General features: G+C 40.8%; 3 protein-coding genes across 3 annotated transcripts; all 3 read left to right on the top strand.

Moving 5' to 3' along the window:
* The first annotated feature begins 5459 nt into the window (after positions 1 to 5459).
* LOC115790298 (claudin-4) lies at positions 5460 to 6233 on the top strand. Its single transcript, XM_030744103.1, has one exon. The coding sequence runs from the start codon at positions 5565 to 5567 to the stop codon at positions 6231 to 6233; it is 669 nt and encodes a 222-aa protein (XP_030599963.1). The 5' UTR covers positions 5460 to 5564.
* A 2750-nt stretch (positions 6234 to 8983) lies between these two features.
* Positions 8984 to 9954, top strand: LOC115791125 (claudin-4-like). The gene has a single exon (XM_030745245.1). The coding sequence runs from the start codon at positions 9029 to 9031 to the stop codon at positions 9677 to 9679; it is 651 nt and encodes a 216-aa protein (XP_030601105.1). The 5' UTR covers positions 8984 to 9028; the 3' UTR covers positions 9680 to 9954.
* A 3289-nt stretch (positions 9955 to 13243) lies between these two features.
* Positions 13244 to 14540, top strand: LOC115790105 (claudin-3-like). The gene has a single exon (XM_030743773.1). It carries the CDS (start codon positions 13270 to 13272, stop codon positions 13915 to 13917), a length of 648 nt encoding a protein of 215 aa, XP_030599633.1. The 5' UTR covers positions 13244 to 13269; the 3' UTR covers positions 13918 to 14540.
* The last annotated feature ends 6794 nt before the right edge of the window (positions 14541 to 21334 follow it).

Genomic DNA, 21334 nt, shown 5'->3' with positions numbered 1-21334 from the left:
ACTTTTTCCTTCTAAAGCAGCTGTTTAGAACATAACTGATGATATTCCAAATACAAAAAATGCATCCGGATGCATGAACAGAGTGTAGGAATAAAGAGATTAAAGCTGACCTTGCAGTGATGTCGGTCCTCGAAATAGGAATAGTTGCAGACGTGTCCGACAGAACGTCTTCACAGATAACGTTCACGTTCTAGTCCAGGTCCCACTTGACTTACTGATAGTTTTCCACAGTGGTAAGAGCACATCAGGAGGGAGATGCTCGAGAATAACCAACACAGTGATTTCAGGTGACTGTTCCTAAGTGAGGGAATGGTGAGAGGGGGCAAAGGGAGGTAGAAAGAGAATCAGATTGTCCCAGAAATGAATAGAGGCAGTGTTTTAGAGCCAGAAGTACGGTCAGGACCATAATACCTCTATTTTATCCATGGTAGGATCATTAAAGGTACTTGAGCCTGGCTATGGAGATTGGGTTCCAGACACAAGGAGGCTGGGAGGAATGTTCACAATTAAGACTCTGAGGAGAGATAGTTTCATGGCTAGATTAGTGCTGATAGGCCTCAGAGGCTCCAATCACATACCTCATATGCTGTAATGAAACAACCATTCATATACATGCAGCATCATTTTAAGATTCAGATAGAGAATAAAGTTAAGATATAGCTGGCTGCATGAAAACAATTGTCATTTTTTTAAACTTCAGGACATACTATCAAGATTTTCAGTCCCTCAGCTGTGTACATGCCAAAGTAATTAAACTGCGCCTGAAAACAGTAATGATGCACAAGGTTCCCAACAGCCTAAATTTTGATACAGCAGGTCAAAGCCTCGAGAGCATGAGCTGTGGGAAAGTGCCAGAGGGAACAGTATTAAACAAGCTCAGACTTCACAGTAACGGCTGCCTTTGGCTGTCACTCAGATGCCCAACCAGTCAAACTGGTGGCAAAGCAGTGAAAACATCTGCAGACTGACACTTGTGTTTAACCTCAGTATGGAAAACTGTGCAAACCTCCACCAAGGCATCTCATTCTGGGCAGTATTTATATTTAAGGGAATAATAATGTATTTTTTATATATTCATTTTGTTTTCTTTGTTCTTATTAAAATGATCTTTAAGAAGTTTGTAGTGCAGTAAAGGTCAGATAAGGGCAGCATGACTGATGTTTGTTATGTAGGAGCAAGGATAATAAATAAATAACTGGACACGAATAATCTATTATTATATAATATTATACTGCAGTATATTTCTAACTAACCCGGCAGCTCCTTCTCCTGACACTTCTATTAAAGATAAAACACGTGCTGCGCTCAGCTTGAAAGCAAGGCAGGTGTGAAATGTAAGAGTGAGCTCAGAGCTGAAATGTGACACAATATTTGGACGCAAACTTTTATGTGATATTCAGAATGCCTGCACACCTGTATCATTTCCTAAATGTTTCCAATACAAACAAAGGCAGAAATATGCATAGTTTTAATGATAAAAGACAGTTTATGAAAGTTTGACCTTATTTGATCTTGAAGAAGAGGCCAGAGGTCCAAAGTAACCTGACATTTAGAATCCATCCCCATATATCATTCCCTATATGCCTGCAAACAGGGGCGGGAAGAACCATAGCTGTAAAAGCTCTGTATGGAATTATTATCACTTTGACCTTTTGCTCAATCTATTATCCTTGAAGAAAAGGTCAGAGGTCAAATGTGACTTGATATTTTGGTATTTGCTACATGTTGACAGTAAATATTAAGAATAATAGGTTCTACATTATGAGGCTTTTTGTCAATTTTTGACCAATAAATGATTGAATTTGACCTTGAAGACCCATGACTCCACTCTACACCCCCACAGAGTTTTATCAGGATTCATTCATTTCTGAACTATTGTGTTTACAGGCAGAAGGACACACAAACAAACACCAGCAGTAACATGACCTCCGTGGCAGAGGTGATAAGCTACTAGTTCATTTCCATCAAGGTGTCTCTCCTTATACTAGATCAATGCTTTTTTTCACAGTCTCAAACAAATAAAATAAAATAAAAACTTTGTGTAACTTTTATTTTATTTCCATTCATGTATGAGACATCCTGTGTTGAGCTTTGTCAGATATCAAAGGATGACTTCCTGTTCTCCATGGAAAATGTTTTCTGACATCAGGGAAACTGTCTTTTGTTGTACTGTTTGTGATTTTTAACAGATAAACAAAAAGTGGTTTCATGAATCAGAATGGGTTTGTTTGTGTATCTGATATTGTCAGAGCAGACCCTGAGGCGGTTGTTCAGGTACAGTCACAGTTTCAGTGGGTAATTTATGCACACCACTGTGGGCTCCTCAGTGACTGACTCATCTTTGGCCGTGTGTCACTATCATATGACACAAACAGGAACCTGAACTCTTAGAAGAGATCTTTCTGAAATCATAACTGTTTTACAACAGACTTCAAAACTCACCTGTTAGTGTGTATCATTAGGAGCCATAGAGTCACATTCTTAGAAGACTTTATTCTTTCTGTGTGTGTGTGTGTGTGTGTGCGTGTGTGTGTGTGTGTGTGTGTGTGTGCGTGTGTGTGTGTGCGTGTGTGCGTGTGTGTGTGTGTGTGTGTGTGTGTGTGTGGGTGTGTGTGAAATAGTGTAAATATAATTAGGTCAGCCAAGAGGAAAATGTGTCTTTTGTTTGTTTAATGAGAAATTAACCTGTTATTTGGAGCTTAATGAAGTCTGACCTATTCATAGTAACACTCCTAATGCCCCATAGTCTAAGGTATTTTTAAAAGAAATATGAATCAGGCCTCCATCTATTATCTATTCAATTGTGATGCAACACTTCATTAAGCATTACAATTAAATACCAACCACCAAATTACACAGAAAACAGACGAGGGCCGTTTGTTGCTTATCATAGAAATAAAAAATGAACCAAAAATACCCAGAGCCTCAGGATCAAAGCAAGAGCTAATGCTACTGAAACTGAACTTTTAATTGCTCGAGTGGACATAATAAAAACAAGCAGCTGGACGCCATCCAAAGAACAAGCCCAGTTCAGACTAGAAGGACCAGTAAAAAGCAGTGTTTGTGGGCATGTTTGTGTACTGTAACACCAGGAGTATGCAACACAGCCACGTGCTTGCCAATATTTCACAACCTCAGGGAGTAGTCTGACCCCACACTACCATACACAAGCATGGCTGTACGGCTGTAGACTGGAAAGAAAAAAAAAAGGAAACAAAGAAGGAAGTCACAGATTAATCTAAAACTGCACCTTTTTTTCTTGGTTGAACAGGTTTCAAGAACGCTGCAAGCCACAGTCGGCCTGTTTCAGTCATGTTTTCTGCTCATTTATGAGTCACATTTAATGATTCACAGGGCTGACATGAGAGGAAGGCGATTTCTCAAAACCTTAAAAAAAGGGAAATGTTTCAGGTCAAAATCCCACTTTGCTGTTGTTTTGTCAATGACAAATAAATTGGGCAACAGACAGGTGTTGCTTTGGATGCTTCTTTAATCAGGGAAGATAAAGTGCTTAAGCTGTAGCGGCTGTGAAATAGGGCGTATTTTGCCACGGGGAAAGAGTCATCTCAGTTTGTGTACACCGCTGGCTTTAAAACAAACAAACAAACAAAACTTTTCTTCCTTATCTTTTACTCTTTCCCTTCATGATTCATGCCACTTTTAATTACCCTCCACTACACTTAATGCTAAACTATGTTAGCTTTACGACACCTGTTTTAGAGCTAAAAAAAACATTTGAAGGGGACCCGGGATTAGGAAGCCTTGCTGTGAAGAGACAACACCCTCCCCAAACAGGTCAGACTGGTTCCCACTCCCATAACAGGTGAATGTTGAGCAAAGTATTCTGGAAAATACAAGTTGCTACATGTGTGATACCAAGAAAAGGTTGACTCAACCCGGTGCACCTGGTGAAATCTTTAAATAACGACCATGTTTGCAACACAATAGACATCATAAAGTTGGCTATTAGTCACCTGGTCATGTTACTGAGTGGACGTATATGATACTGTGTGCAAGTCTTGTGTCATCCCTCATGACTGTGTCAGGTCTCCCACATCCTTCCCCACATACATGTTTAATGTTATCTTTTCACTTCAGCATTTCCTTGCGTAATAAATACATGCAAACAATAGAACATTTCAAATAAAACTCAGGATTTTAGGCTCGACACAATTTAAGTCTTTTTTAGTATATCTGTAGCCATTTTTAGATGCACTGTTTAAAAAAAAAATATTTGTAGTTTTATTACTTTAAATGCAAAAGTCAGCTTCTGTCAGGAGGAGTGGAGCGCACATGTGGAGGGCTGAAGCACTGTGCTTATTCTGATCACTGACCCCACACGACCTCTGTCAATTAGTGGAAAGACTTTAATGACAGCACTCACTTATTACCCATTGTCTACAAGGGAAAAAGACTCTTTAGAAGATATTCCCAACTGTGAGGCATTCTCCTTGATTAAAAAAAATTATATACTTTCTAATCCAAAACTAAAGAAAATATGTTCTCTGAGAAAATAAGAGCTGCGAGTAAATATTTCTCAATGCTAAAAGGGGACAATATCTGGTTTGATTTTCAGGTCGTTTTGGTTATTCAAAAGAGTTTAAAATCCCTACTGCACTCAGTATCAACAAGCCATCATTAAGGATGTTGGTTTAAAATGAGGTAATATGATTAGTCATCAAACATTTCTCTCTAAACAGGCACAAGTCTCAACTGACATGTCAAAAAGTCCCAACGGCCCTGCACAAATGCCAGGAAAGAGGCCCGCTTTTTTGTGCTATAGGGATTATGTGGCTGACCACCAAAAAACAAGACCTGCCATTGTTGCTCTTTTTTTTTCCCTGCACGGCTCTCATTCAGCGAGTGATTCAGCATTTTTCTCCAAGGCTGTCACCTGTCACAGAAACATGCATAAATGGTATTTCTGAAATATTTTGTCTCCAGTTTAAAAAGAGAGACAAAGCAGCATTAACTTGATGCAATATATGTGCTTTAGTATGTAAATGATGAATGTGAACATGTGGTTTGGATGTTAGATAACGCTACCTTCCATAAAGAAATCAATTCTTTAATTTTTAGCACTTTATTGAAACGTCCTGAGAACCGAGGAAAAAAATGACCTTTCAGTTTAACTTATTTTCTGACCACTGCAGAGGACCTGAGCTCTCAGGAGGGTAATCGTTCAGTGTTTTCTCAACACTGAACGATTCTTTCAAGCAAAACACTGATTTTCATGATTTTCTCATGTTGCACGAATTCCCTTTGTATCAGACTTTACACAGAACTTTGATGTATCCTCAAAACCAAACGTAGTTTGAAGGTAAACATGATGCCACCTTAAGCTGACTCCACCTTCGGTCGTCTAAGCCGTATAAAGAAGGTAGAATCTGTTTCTCCCTCTCTCTTTCTCTCTCACTAAAAGTCTCAGACGGCCTTTGAGCCGCAGAGATCCGATTCCACCTTCATCTCAGGAGGGTTGAGCCCACGGACACAGAAGGCCTTCTATCTCTCAGCGCACTGGAAGACAATTTTATTCAGCTCCTTCCTCATCCCTAGCACCGACTATGTACTCCGCTGGCTTGGAGATCCTCGGGATCATCCTGGCTGTGGCTGGCTGGCTGGGGGTAATGGTGGCCTGCGGCCTGCCCATGTGGAGAGTAGCGGCTTACATCGGCCAGAACATTGTCATTTCTCAGGTTATCTGGGAAGGCTTGTGGATGAACTGTTCTGTGCAGAGCACGGGCCAGATGCACTGCAAGATCCACGAATCCATGCTGGGGCTTCCAGTTGACCTGCAAGCAGCTCGTGCCTTGGTCATCGTCTCTATGGTTCTTTGCATTGTGGGCATCACTCTGTCTGTGGCTGGTGCCAAGTGCACCAACTGTAGCCGGGATGTGAGCAGTAAACCTCGCCTCATGGTGGCTGCTGGGGTGACCTTTGTGGTGGCTGGACTGCTGCTTCTTGTGGCTGTGTCCTGGACAGCCCACGCCATTGTTTTGGGCTTCTATGACCCTATGCTGGAGGAGACGGGGAAGAGGGAGTTTGGTAATGCTCTGTACTTTGGTTGGGCTGCTTCCTGCCTGCTCATTCTAGGGGGAGCGTTACTCTGCTGCTCCTGTCCACGCAGATCAGTCACAGTGCCGAGCGGTGGTGACTCTGCACCTTCCCGCATCGACTATTCAACTGTAAAAACAATGCCAGTGAATGGATACACCAGAAGAGACTATGTATGAATGTGTAACGTCAGGAAATGATGAGTTGCGTTTATAGAATTGTGGTTAGTAGATGCATGGTTTGGTGCTTAGCTACGACTTTAAGTTTGAATGACTGATGCATGCTTCATGTTTTAGTCATGACCTTTTTTTTTTTTTTACAGTGATGTGCATCTTTTATTTCTTTTGCAAGTATTAACACATTTTCCTTTTTTTTATAAAAAAAAAAAGCTGAAAGCAACATGTGTCTATTCTTGAGAAATTCACACGTCTATGTAAGTGATTCTTTTTACAAAAGAATAAAACATTTCTTTTGGTTTGTTTTTGACACTTTGTACTTAAGTTTGTTGCTATGCAGAGGAAGGGATGCATGCCAGCTGTCGAGCTCGGCCACGTTTGACCAATGAGAACAGCTCTGGTGCATTCCAAAATTAGGTATTTTATTTCAGTGTAGAAGAAAGAAAGAAACAATAGATGCCTTGTGTCCGAAGAGCACCTCACGCTCCCCTTCCTTTGTAGCCTGCCCTCCGTTTGCAAAGTGAAACTGAGTGGGAGATAAGAGTCTCCGACTGCAGGGGCAGGTAACCTGCTCCGGGTCCCAACTCAGCCACAAAGACTCTATTGATCGGCTAGTTTGCAACTGATTACTGCGCTCTTCTGGTAGGATTCACAGACTTTAAAGTGCATGAAGGTGACTTCAATGTATAGAAATGTAAATGTAAGTTTAAAAAAGCACTATACAAAAAAGACATACAAAATAATATCTAAACAGTACACTTTAACAGTACAGGCACAGAGGGAGAACAAAAACCTGTGATTTAAACCAAAAAAGACACGCTGATGTCACTTTTAGAAATCTGCAACTCATCAAAATTCTTTTAAATGTTTTGCAACATGTTTTCATACCAACCTGCTCTAATATTCTTTTAGCAACTCAAACAGCACAACACTGAGCATGCTAAACAATGATTAAAACTAACGAGAGCCTCTTTGCAGAGGGCTGCACACAAAGTCCATTCTGGCTCACAAGAAATGCTAAAAGTCCACAAGAAACTAACAAAAACAGTTATAAACATTTCCTGTGTTCTTAACTTTGGCTTCAGCTCTGAGGTTAATGATCTCAAGATGGGCTTCCAAGGATACTAGAAGTTCTCTTGCAGTGACCACAGACCTGCCTCCAAAACGTGCCACTGAGCACCACAGTGCAACCATGTGTTAACAGGAGAGCACACTAGCCCAGTCAGAAATGATAGAAAAGCAGTGACTGCACATAACCAGCTCCCATTTTGAAGAAACTGCAGATGTAAGAGAAAAAAAATGTTGTTGCTGTTGAAGTGAGGTGTGGACAACGTCTGACGACATCATGTCACAGACTCAGAATGAAATATTAAGGTTCCTGGTATTTGTAGTGTAATCTTTATGAGTCAAAGCTTCACTCACAACTTGAAGAAAATTTTAATTTCTGAAATCATGCTGGGCTCAAACACAAGCTTCTGATTCATTTGGTGTCTTGAGGGCATGCTTTTGACTCCTGCCACAGTCCTGCGGTCATTTCCGCATCATATCAGTTGGAGGTCAGAGGGTTTTTCTCCACAGCTCACTGAAACGAAGGTTAAACCGCTGATGCAATAACTTTCAGAAGAAGGGCACTGACCTCCACCCAACCACGAGGTCGTGCACACAGACCCTTTAAGCAGTTTCCAACATGATGGCCTTTTACCTGGTGTGTTCTTGGATTCACCAACACAAACAGGTCCGTGATCCGTGCACACTGTATGTTTACAGGAGTTTTGTGTTGTGTTGCAGTTACACTCGTGGTCTCAGTTAAGAATTTCACAGGGTGACAGATTAGTCAACTGAGCAGATGCAGTGAGGCTGTTTTTAGCATTAAATATCAGCACAATACACATCCCACAGTATTTAATCATCCTTTGGTTTCTGAATTGAATCACTTTAGGTTCCTCCCAGAATTCCATGTGCTTTTCGTAGCAAGAAAAGTAACACAAATGTTATTTTTTTTCCTCAAGGACACTTAAAAAAATGCATTTTTTTGGCCTGATGAAAGCACTTTTCCCAAAACTTTGTAAATAAAATTATGCAGGCCTTCCATCGAACGTGGGATGATGATTTTTATCCTATTTATCGTAATGATGCTCAGACTTTCACGTATACAGTCACAGCCTTCACATAATCAGAGTACTCCCACTGGTTTCCAGACAACTTTCCTCCCACATCCTTTTCACCACTTCCACTGTGCCTCTCCCTTCCTGCTTTTCAGTTTCAGTGAATGCCGGTTATACAAATAATACATAATAAAATACTACGATTCACAACCCATTTGCACAGCTAGTATTATTAATAATACCTATTTTCTACAGTGTTTTTCTAGCAATCTGACTCATTTGCCACACAGCTACAATGAGACTCATGCTAAAGCTGATATTGTGTCTTCCACTTTCAACCATTCATCCTTCGATCGTTACCATGTCTGTTATCCGTTAACTGCTGTCGACTTGAGTGACACAGACTCTGTTTACTCTCCCTTTACCAGAATAGGTGGGAGAGCTGCTGAGGCCGTGGGAGCTGAATCATTAAGCTGAGGTGGCTGTTTTTGGCCGTTCAAATGAGGTGGGGCAGATAACAGTTTGAACTCCCCTGATCAATATCTGAGTGACTCCTTCTATTTGAAGCAATCTGCTGCTTATATCAGCAATCAGACACTCAAATCTCAGTCACTCAGATCTCTTCAGACTACAGTCGGGACAGCTGATACTTGACTTTTAACAGTGGACACTTTACTTACACTGAGTCCAAACATGTCTTCAGCAGAGATCCTCGGAGTGGCCCTGGCTTTCCTGGGATGGATCTTATCCATTGCGTCTTGTGTTTTGCCCATGTGGGAAGTGACAGCTTTTACTGACAGGAGCTTCATCACTTCTGAAATGACCTGGGAGGGCATTTGGATGAGCTGCATGTTTCGGAGCACAGGTCAAATTGCCTGTGACATTTATGATTCCATCTTGGATCTGAAAGAGGTCACTCAGGTTGCTCGTGCCCTCACTATCACCTCCATTGTGTTGGGAATTCTGGGACTTTTTGCAGCCATTATAGGGGCAAAGTGGACCACCTGTTTGGATGAAGAGGCAGCCAAGGCTCGAATGATGATAGTCGCTGGTGTGGCTCTTATCCTAGCTTCTCTGACCCAGATCATACCTGTGTCATGGTTTGCCCACGATATTGTTAAAGACTTCTACCATTCAGGAGCAGAAGTTAAGGGGGAGAAGAAAGAGTTCGGTGAAGCTTTGTACCTGGGCTGGGCTGCAGCTGTTTTTCTTCTCATAGGAGGCGGCATCTTCGTGTCCAGCTGGCACCAGAAGCGTCAGAAAAAGTACGGGCCTCCGTCAAAGATATACTCTCAACCAAAGTCCGTCACCCCCAGTGACTACGATAAGAGAGGCTATGTCTGAAAAAACACATCTGCTCTATTCTCACATCTTTGCCATCATGGAAGAGACGGCTCAGTAGGAGGAGGAGAGTCATTCCTTAGAAACTTTAATCTGTCTGCTTTCATGCTGAGAGGAAAACTCCTCATTCTGGCATGGTGTATCCCATTTTTGTCATATCCTACAACAACTTTGCTTTCCATTTGGACTCTTTTTTTTAATCAACAGTGACCCATTTGACTGCAAATATGTCACTGTTGGAAGAGCTGAGGCTAACAACTATATATATATATATATATATTCTCCTTGATTAAAAAAAAATTATATACTTTCTAATCCATAACTAAAGAAAATATGTTCATTTGTATCCCTGTAAACTTTAGTGTACTGATTACAGTTTTTAAAGATATTTCAGTGCTTTGATTAGAATGAAGTGCCATTGTGTTTTCTGTATGCTTTGACTGTTGATGATGATTGACTGATTGATAACACTTAAAGATAATCTATTTATCAATCCATAAAATGATGAATGAAAAACAGAATGAGTGTTTTTATGTCTGTTTTCAGTGATTGGAAAATGTTTAATAATTTATAATATAACTTTTATAATTTAATTTAAAGTATAAAACGCAGCAAAAATTCATACATTTGAATAATGTGTATTAGCACCAAAATATAAATGATAATAAATAATTGGGGTTGTGTCAGGAAGGGCATCTAGTGTAAAATGACTATTTGAGAGTTTTTAGTATCATGTAAAATACACCCATCATATACAGTGGTATGCAAAAGTGTGGGCAAAAGTTTGACAATTGTCATGATTTTCCTTCATAAATCACTGGTTGTTCAGATCAGCAATTTCAGTTAAATATATCATATAGTAGACGGACACAGTGATATAAGTTTGTAGGATTTACAGACAGTGTGCAATAATTATTTAAACAAAATTAGGCAGGTGCATAAATTTGGGCACCCCAACAGAAAAATGACATCAATATTTAGTAGATCCTCCTTTTGCAGAAATAACAGCCTCTAAATGCTTCCGATAGCTTCCAATGAGAGTCTGGATTCTGGTTGAAGGTATTTTGGACCGTTCTTCTTTCCAGAACATCTCCAGTTCAGTCAGGTTTGATGGTTTCCGAGCATGGACAGCCCACTTTAAATCAGACCACAGATGTTCAATAATATTCAGGTCTGGGACTGAGATGGCCGTTCCTGAACGTTGGACTTGTTCCTCTGCATGAACGCCTCAGTAGATTCTGAGCAGTGTTTAGGGTCGGTGTCTTGTTGAAGTATCCAGCCCCGGCGCAACTTCAACTTTGTCACTGATTCCTGAACATTGTTCTCAAGCTGCTGATATTGACTGGAATCCATGCGACCCTCAACTTTAACAAGATTCCCCACAGCATGATGGGACCACCACCAAATGTTACTGTGGGTACCAAGTGTTTGTCTTGGAGTGCTGTGTTCTTTTTCCACCATGCATACCACCCCTTATGTCCAAATAACTCAGTTTTAGTTTCATCAGTCCACAGCACCTTATTCCAAAATGAAACTGACAGCTGAAGTCTCTGAGAGAGCGTTTTGGATCCGTCCCCTAAACCAGGATGTTGCACAATCTTTGTTTTCAGCTCATCTGAGAGTTGTTTTGAGGCTCCCATGTTGCCACTCTTCAGAGAAGCAAAGAGGAGAAGCACCTGCAATTGGCCACCTTAACCCTTTCTCATAATTGGATTCACCTGTGTATGTAGGTCAAGGGTCAATGAGCTTAGAAAACAAATGTTGTGTTCCAATAATTAGTGCTAAAGGTATTCAAATCAATTAAAAATGGCGGACTTCCTGTTGGGTTTAGAGCATGGCTCCAAGAGGATTTTTTGTACGTCTGGATATGATACATATGTCTCTGAAGTTTCATAAATGTACGTGAAACACAGCGGTGGGGCTGGACTTTAGGGGGCGCTACCGAGGCATTTTGGCTGGCCCTTGCCCGATGCCATTAAAATACTAAAATTTTCACCAGGTATGATGCACGTGCAAAGTTTCATGAGTTTTTGAGTATGTTAAAGCTGCCAAAACGGCAATTCATTTGCCTGAATAAAAATAAATAAATAAAGGAAGCAATTACAACAGGGCCTTCACACATTTCGTGCTCGGGCCCTAATAATACGACAAGGGTGCCCAAACTTATGCACCCGCATAAAGGTCAATAATATATAATTCAGTAAGTCTCTGCTGACTTACTGAATTATATATTCAGTACATCAGTGGTAGAATAAATGTATTTAGCTTGAACAAATCAAAACAACAACCTTAAAATAATTATGAAATAAATATGACTCTACTTTTCAAACTAAAATGAGAACAATGCATTCAAAAGTTGATTCTGCAAAATGTTCAAGCCTTATATTGAAGGGGAAGAACGATTTCATTTATCCTGCACACTCAGCCATTAATCAGACAGCTCAGTGTGTCACAGCACGCATTCACCTGCCTGTCTCCCATGTGTCTGTTAGCTCTGTGATACCAAGAACCACTGCCTAGCCAGCTTCCACAAAGTCAACCATCTGAACTCCCTCTCCAAACAATGGACTCACTGTATTCACTTTCATTGGGATGGTGGGAGTGGTGGGGGGTTGTAGGCTTGGGTTACAGAGTCCAGGGTGATGGGGGCATTCCTAGGGAGACAGTCCTGGACTAAAGGAAACTCAAGGACATGCTATAGACAGAAAGAGTCATAAAGACCCATTAAAGCTAAGAGTACTGCCAGGTGAAAGCCTCATAACTGTGACTCTGTGTATGAGCTTTAACTTCATTCTGTGCTCTTGTAAAGCTGCATGACTTCAAAAACTAAGCTTGCAGTGAATCTTAAAGCAGGATTATATACACAAAACATCCTGGCACACTGACACTTTGGAGAGGCGAGCGGTTCTGAACCAATCACAAGATTAATAGGCTGCTGTGGAAGACCTGAGGTCAGGATTCTTCATTTATCAGGCGTGTTTAAAAAAAGCAACATCATCCCACAGAGAGAAGGCTGGTCTAAAGGTTTACAGGCAGCCTGAAACTGAAACAACAGTTTTCACTGATTTCATAATATGAAAACATCTGATAAACTTTGGATATTTAATGCACTCATTCATTTAAAGTTTGTTTGACAGAAAAATAAATCTTTTTCTTGCCAAACATTTGCATATTAAATTGAAACCACTTGTTTTCAGTTATACAGTAAGTCTAATTTTTTAATCTCAGAGTTGTTTATTGGCTTCTAAAAACACATAACTACATACCCCTTTTAGCTGTAAAAGGCCTCTTTGTGTTCAGGCCCATTGTGAAGCTTGCCATGTAAGCTGATAGCAGAAAAGATGTGAATGTCCAGGTAATTCCTCCCCTTTTGGTGATGTCAGCTTCATCAAGGACTCCTCCCCTACAGCCTCATAAAAAGGGCACTAGTGAAGTCGAGGTGAAAGATCATCACACACAGATGCGAGACCTGAAATGAACTGTACCTGTAAGTGAGTCTCTTCTCGGCTCTTCTCCTTGTTTCAGACCTTTTTTCTGGGATCTTATCTCAGGTGTGACCTACATTCAGCAGGAGAAGGAAAAGTACTTTCAGCATGTCTGCAGGGCTGGAGTTGATCGGTATTTCTCTGTGCATTTTGGGATGGATTATTGCCATTCTGGCCTGCGCCCTCCCCATGTGGAGGGTGACGGCCTTCATTGGCAGTAACATTGTCACAGCTCAGATCATCTGGGAGGGCCTGTGGATGTCTTGTGTGGTCCAGAGCACGGGACAGATGCAGTGTAAGGTCTATGACTCCATGCTCGCCCTCTCCCAAGATCTCCAAGCTGCCCGAGCTCTCACGGTCATCTCCATCCTGTTAGCGGTCCTGGCTGTGCTCATTGCCATTGTGGGGGCCAAGTGCACCAACTGCATTGAAAATGAGTCAGCCAAGGCCAAAGTGATGATTGTCTCTGGAGTCCTCTTCATTATATCTGGTGTCATGGAGCTCATTCCTGTCTCCTGGTCTGCTAACACCATAATCAGGGATTTCTACAATCCGTTACTTACCGATGCTCAGCGGAGGGAGCTGGGGGCTGCATTGTATATTGGCTGGGCAGCGGCTGCACTCCTGATTCTGGGTGGTGGACTGCTCTGTTTCTCCTGCCCGCCACGCGAGACGCGATACAACCCTTCACGAATGGCTTATTCGGCCCCACGGTCTGCAGGCGCCCCGGGTTTAGAAAGGAAGGACTATGTTTGAACAAGGAAGGAAAAACTACACTGAATCCTGAAGTGGCTCACTCCATCAAGGTGAAATGGCATTTAGACAAAGCGCTCATGGAAGAAAGAGAACTGCTCAATGAATGCATTTGATTTTGCCTGTAATGTTAAATATCTCTGTGATGGGCTTTTTGTTTTCAAGAGACTGAGAATGAATACCAGACACATTTGTGTGCATAACATAATCCTCTGTTTTTAAATTTAATATGACTGATTTATTGTTATTGTTACATATTTTTTATACAGTACTAACTTCTTAATGTTTACAGAAGTATTTTTTTTTTCACAGTCCACACTGACACTTTCATTGTCCAGAACCCTTCTGTAGAAAATGGTAAAATTTGTTACGTTGAACAGCATGAGCGATCGATTGTGTGTTGTAAATACCGTAGAAAGAGTTTCAATAATCACCTGTACCAGCAAGACAACTGACAACATGCATTAAAATGAGTTTAAAATGAGTTTCTATTGCAGGGTGGTAAAGGACAGCTGCTGAAAGACTGGAGGCAGCGGGGGTGGGGGGGTCAGAGTGTGTACTGAGAATAAACAAAGGGTTCATTAACTGAGGTAATCATACTGTATTACATACAGGTGAAGCGTATTTCTCGATGGCTTTGTTAAAAATAAAAATGACTTTTTAAGATATTACCCTGTTTTATTTTCAAAAAAGTGTCTTCATCAAGAACTTTAAATCAAGAGTTGGTTCATCTTTTAACAGCATATTGACTCTTGCATGAGTCAGTAAACCAGGAACACAAAGTAATGGAGCGTGTTCTATTCAGGCATCTCCGTGAGAGTAACCTTGATATTCGATCCTGAGAGCTGAGCCTCCTCCAGCTGGGAACGTTACCACAAACGCTCCAAACAGTTATCCACAGGATCAGCTAACGGGCAGAGGGGAGAAGAGTGGGTGCAAAACTGTGGATTCATTCCAGGCAAGTTACATGTTTGTTTTTCTTGCCCCTGCACTCGTCTGCAGGAACACACGTTGGCTGTTGGTCAGTGAACAGGATACAAAGCCAAAGTTAGAAAATGTCTTTGTTACAGCAGCTCAAAGCAATAAAACAACCATCTTAATAGGGTTAAATCACCTGAAATCAAAATAAAAACTATAAAGTTAAAAAAATATCAATTCAAATAAAAACATTATAGGTAATACTAATATGTAACAAAGTCAAATATTTCAAGCTCATCAAAGCAAAAACAGAGTTTAAGAGTAAATGTAGTAAATCTTTAACTTCTCCTTAATCTTCTACTATCTGGTTTTTCATGTCTGAGATCTTTATTTAATAACACGATGCAGCAAAGCAGCAGAAGTTCCATGCCACGACAAACAGACCTTTCAATATAGTTTCCAAACACATGCAGACACACCTGAGGAAGGCAGGTATGTGAAAAGGTAATGAATATCTCTCAGGAAATATGGAAGAGGTCCCTTTGTGTCGTATCAGGTTACTCTGCTGTCTCTTACTCCGATATCAATGTCGCTTACAACAGTGGACAATGAACATCTGGTCATGGTTACAGTAACTGCAGGTTGGAGCTCAATAAAATTGTAACTATTGAGAGTAACCTTTTATGTTTACATTATAAACATCCAAAGAAAGCCTCCTCAAATGGCTAAATACAAAAGTTTCAGCGATTAATAAGAAATTCTCATTAAGTTTGTATATTTAGTCAAATTTTAAATCAAAAAAATAAAACAATAGAAAACATGAAGCAAGCCAGCTGAGCTCTTTTCTCAGATGTGTGGCAGAGCATCATGATGGCAGAGCACGTTTAGCACTGAGAACCATTTCCTGTGTGCTGCTCCACTGACTGCTCGAGGACCCTCAGGCCTGTTTGGTCAGTGTTACCTTAATCATTGATTCACACACAGGTGTACTTTGAACCATTCAAAGATACGCACGTCACTTGTGGCAAATGTAAAGAAATCAAATGAAAGGAATCATTTTTATTAGAAGAAAGCGATTGTAATGTTTTGACAAAGGGTTCGAGCATAAGCTTAAAATAACATTAAATATAGCAGAAAGTTTTCTTTGGCCTTCGCTGTGCTGTCTCTAATCAAACACCTAAACCTGGATGAGTGGGGAAAAGAAGAAAGGACAGTTTGTGAATGTTTCTGGTCACGCTCTGCTCACTCTAGCCAAACTCTAGTCACATGACCGAAACTGGGGAATGTGAAGGACAGAGCGGCTGCCTAGCACCTGAAGTCAGCAAAGGAAAACAGCCCCCTCCCCTGATAGTCACACAGGCACATTGTGTCCACTCACTGCAAACAGAAACTCACCGAGGCTCTTACCTCTGACAGCAAGAAATGCAAATCCAAACCTCAGCAGAGCCACATATAAAGGATAAAACAATGATAATAACAATCAAAGTTAGTGAGCCAAGGTAACAGTTTCCATTCTGAAACAGATGGAAGAATTTTTGAGCCACAGGCCTCTGAAGAAATGTTACCAAGGGGCAAAGCATTCTGGGAACTCAAGCCATTAATCAGTAAGCAGCACAAGTCTGGGGACCTACAACTGGAAGCAAAATTATTCAGCAAACTAAGTTTACTGGAAAAAAATTAAAAATTTCCTGTTGTTTGCAATAACCAAATCACACATTTAAAAAAAGCTCAATAAAACTAAAATTACAAGAGATTTCTCCAAATTTAACATAAAATACTTTTTTGACTGACTTCAAATTATTCATGCCCTTAATGGTATCACTCGTGGGATCGCACATTTACAGATCAGGTGTTGTTAAAAGGCTTCTGTGTAAACAAAGTTCTGATACATTTATTATTACATCTGATCATATATTAGCAACTCAGCTAAGACAGGAAAGTTGTCCAAAAAGTTAAGAGATCATTACTTTGCACAAACAAAAGTGGGAATGCAAAAAATAGCAAATCCATGAAGTGTTTCCAGAATTGGAACTGAAATCAGAGGCACTGTGGCTGCACTGGGCATGGCAGGAAGAGGAAGTTATCAGAGGCAGGTGGCTAAAATCCCATGGGTGACTGCAAAAAATAAACAACAGGACCTGGTGTTAGCAACCACTGAAGATTCAGTTCATGTCAGCACAGTACAGGGATCCATGCTCACATTCAAAGACACGGCCACTGCTGACCGAAACACACAAGAAAACGTGGCTCCAGCACACTCAGAGACAATATAAATATAATTCAAAATCCACCAATATGTGACTTCAGACAAAGTCCTGGAACATCTTACAGTGACTGTCACAGTCACGTGACTTTAACCATGTTGAAAATGGTATTAGAAGCTGCAGCTGCTCCATGTACAGCCAAGAATATCTGGAGGTCTCTGACCATGAGGAAGATTCCCAAGAAATGCTACAAGAAGCTGATGTCTGGTTATGCATCGTGCTACGCTGTGTAGAGTGTTTATTTGTAGACCCAAAAGCAGAACGCAGGAGACTGAAGTCCAAACTTAAAGCAAGCATTTAATGCTGATAAGTCCCCAAAGTCCAAAAATCACAAGAAACAAACCAGGGAACCCAAAAATATCAGAAACCACTAAAAGTGCAGGCAGAGAACACAGAGCGAGGGCGCACACAGCTACAAGGATGACTCAGCACAGGAAGACGGAGACACACAGGAGGTAATGAGGGACATGGAAACAGGTGGAGATCACAGGTGCACACAGTAAACACAAAGAGATGGGGGGGGAGTTAAAGTCAACACAGAAACGAGACTGGAACAGAATGGGACAAAAGGGAACTAACCAAACCAGAAAGTCACGGTAACTTAAACCAATGCTCTGATAACAAGACTAGAAAATAAACCATAAAGAATCTATACAAATAAGATAACAAAGACCTGTAAACACAAGCGAATGAAAAAACAACTTTATTAACAGTAAACTTAATACTTCCAAAAGAAACAAAAAGACTTGAATCATTCTCCAAACCAAAAAGCATAATGAACACATAATGAACCTCTGGATCCAAAACCCGGGGACCGTGACATGCAGTGTGTGGCTGGTGGTTTGGAGGCCGGGTTGGCTCTAACCTAGGGTAGCGGCTGGGGGGGCATCCATTCACTTGCACATTGCACATCGGAGGGTGGGTCATGTGTGCCCCTGTGGGACATGGTTGTGGAGGATGGGGGGGGTTGCCCCTTGAGCATCTCTGTCGGGTGCTGGACGTCCTCGTGCGTCTGGGACCCTGTCCTGTCCTGTCCTTGGCTCGTGCTGGGATGGCCGACCTCTGGAGGACTTGGCTGTCTGTTGCCTCTGGTCTTTTAGGGCTCTTTCTCATTGGCCCTGGGGGCTCCATCTGGGGCCTCCCTTTACCTTCTGCTGGGGTGGGTGTACGGTTGTCCTCGGACCTCAGGTCTTCAGTGCTCTTGGGGTCTGCTGAGGGGCTGGATCTGCTGGACCTCTCTCTGGCCCCATTTACATGACACCATTTTGCCGGTGTCGTTTCCAAAAATGACACGTTTACACGGAGACGGTTCAGAAACGATCTCCGTTTACACAGAAATGCAAAACGCTGAAAACGCTGCAGTTCCTGGCGGAGTGGATATAGGAGCCGCAACAATAGTGCGCATGTGCAAGTGCTCCCGTTTCCATAAAGCAGCGTTTTCGTCCGTTTACACTGAAATGGAAGCGTTTCAGAAATGCTCCACTCTGGAGCCGTTTCTAAATTCTCGTGTAAAACAGGAGGTGAAACACATCAAAACTGTCATTTTCATTTTGAACAGGGCCTCTGTCTGCCTCTGACATCCAGGGGCACTATGCTTCACACACACACACACACACAGACACACACACAGACACAGTGCATTCAGACCTTTGTGCTAAAGCTGAAAAAAAAACAGGTTATTATAAAAAATAAATAAAAATCTCTGAAGGGATCATAAGTAATACTGAGGTTTATCAAGAAAGTTCTAAAGAACTTGAGGGTGGATGATGGCACATAAAGGTACAGGCTGCAAGTTACTGGAATATCAGCTTATTAGCTCATTGGTGAAGTTACTTAGAAGCTGAGCAGCTGATAAAGTTCCTGGGCAGAGGAAAAAACAGATTCCTCCCTTACATTCCAGTGTAGCCTCCATCAGAGCAGAGATAAGGACCGCTCACTCCTCAGTGCTTTGGAAGAATAAAACAGATTAAAGTTAGTTTGTGGCAGTAATGGCACAATGACAGAAGAGGCAAGTTACAGCACAAAGTAACCGAATTTTGTCATTAACTCTGGCTCTGACTTTGGGTAACCCGTGGATACCAAATTTTGAACTACAGCTCCCTATCTACATTCTACATGTATAGAATAGAACCTAATTTAATAGATGATAATGGCAAGAACATTCTGGAACTGTTTATTATAAAACCATAACCACCAATAACCTCTGTCCTCACTGCTATTTTATGAGAAACCCTATTATCTGTAATTATCAGTAACAGAGCAACATAAATTAACACACAGAACACAAAACATAAAAACTTGCTTATTGCAAACGGATCCATGCATTCAGTGTTAGGACACCTTGGCTGTGTGGGGCTTGCACATGTGTTTCTCCCACTGGCAGCTTTATAGTCTTTAATTTCCGTTATCTTTCACTAATTTGCTTGTTTTTAGATTATTTAGTTACATTGCATGTGTTTGTGCTTGCAGGTGCAGCTCTCCCATGGCGTGCCATGGGTGTGGCACACGATTGTTCCCCCAACTGCCTGCTTGTGCTGCGCCGCGCTTTGCTCGGGGCAAACTGTCTGTGTGCAGTGAAAGCTAAAAGAAATGATGGGCTGGCTGTAGTAGTGTTGTATGTGAAAGGCTCTTTATGCCATTTTACTGATTTGAGATTCCCCCATCCTTCGAAGAGCAGCAGCAGCCTGGGTCTGCAGGAACCTGGGAACATGTGGTCAGTGTCTATGACTTTTACTGTCAAAGGTCAAAACAGGTCACACAGCATATAAGGGTTATATATTTGTCCTTCCTGTGAAATTACAGCAAAAATAAATTTGTCCTGGCCAAACCCTCAGAGAAATAAAGTAATCTGCTGCCATCTGGTGGTTAGACTGCAAGATTTGTCTTTATTCAATAGAAAAAAATGGCCTAAATTGTTTGACTTTTTTTTTTTTTATGGTACAAGTTGATACACTGCTGTATCAACTATCTGTGCAATAACTATTTCAATATAACAAAGTCAGCCAAAGACTTAGGGAAAGCACATTACCTAATAAAGTAAGATGCACCGCTCTCTTTACTAATTTTGTTTGTTCCAGCACCCAGCATTCGTTTTGGATGTGCGTGTCCTTCTTTCCTTGTTTACCAGTTAAGACACAAGTTACAAGTTAAATATTTTGGTATTCCGACAGATTCCACTTTATCATCAAGAATCATACTAAATATATCTAAGATCGTTAAATTCAATTGACACAGTTTTAAGCAAATTAGCTCGTCACTGCCAGAAAATGCAGCTAGAATGTTTCGTTACTCTGAGATTTTTTTCTCACATAGAATATTGTTTTACTAACTGGTCACTGACAAGTAGAATCTTTATTTAAAAAGGCTTTAAAAGTGTTAGATAAAAAGCCATTTTCTTTTCATCACTGTCTTATACTCCAGAAATATGACATTTTAAGTTGCTTGCTCTATTTATAAAATTTTACATGAGCTTGCTCCCCCTTCATTGGGTGAGTTCATCATGTTAAAATCAAATATTAGTGGGAGATTAACTAGAGCCTCTCCTGGAGTGATTGTGTAATACCATTTAAACATAGAACAGCGTTATCAGTTAAGAACGATGAGATTTGGAATGATATTCCAGCTGTAATAAGAGAATGCACTACCTTTAACACATTTCAAACTCATCTTAAACAGTGGCTAAAGAGGAATCAGATTTGTGATCATTAACCTGATTTTAATGTGTTGTAATTAATGATGTATGTTTTATATTTGTTTTTTTGTTTTCTTATTGTATTTATGTGTAATTTAATGTTTCTGCTGTCTAGAATGTATTGTTGTCTGTTTTTTGTTTTTGTTTGTTTTGTTTTTCTTCCCCTTCTATTTTTTCTGTCTGACCTTCCAGGGACTACACATGGAAAGGAGCCTTCGGCTGATTCTGGCATATTTACATTGCGATGTTTATCAATATGTATTCTCCCCTTTAAATAAATAAATCTAAATCTAAAATCATCCCAAAAACAAAACTCCCAAATACAAGATAAGCAATGTAAGAGTGGTTGTCGTCGATCTCTGAGGGGAGAGAAGCTAGAGATTTGAGGCGCCAGCATAGCACGAACAGTTTGAAATTAGAAAAAAAAGCAATTTATTAACTGATTACATCGTGTTTTAGACTGCTTATTACTAGCGGATTTATTCTGACCCAAAGTACAGCCGTGACCGGTTCTGAATGACGGCTTTACAGCAGACAGCCGCTCCAA

This window comes from Archocentrus centrarchus, chromosome 13 (genome assembly GCF_007364275.1).
Source record: "Archocentrus centrarchus isolate MPI-CPG fArcCen1 chromosome 13, fArcCen1, whole genome shotgun sequence".
Taxonomy (NCBI): domain Eukaryota; kingdom Metazoa; phylum Chordata; class Actinopteri; order Cichliformes; family Cichlidae; genus Archocentrus; species Archocentrus centrarchus.
The sequence above is the reverse complement of the archived record's forward strand: the minus strand, read 5'-3'. Positions and strand labels throughout refer to the sequence as shown.

What these genes read in the sequence shown, in the direction of transcription:
- LOC115790298 (XM_030744103.1), top strand. Translation starts at nt 5,565, where the DNA reads ATGTACTCCGCTGGCTTGGAGATCCTCGGGATCATCCTGGCTGTGGCT.
- LOC115791125 (XM_030745245.1), top strand. Translation starts at nt 9,029, where the DNA reads ATGTCTTCAGCAGAGATCCTCGGAGTGGCCCTGGCTTTCCTGGGATGG.
- LOC115790105 (XM_030743773.1), top strand. Translation starts at nt 13,270, where the DNA reads ATGTCTGCAGGGCTGGAGTTGATCGGTATTTCTCTGTGCATTTTGGGA.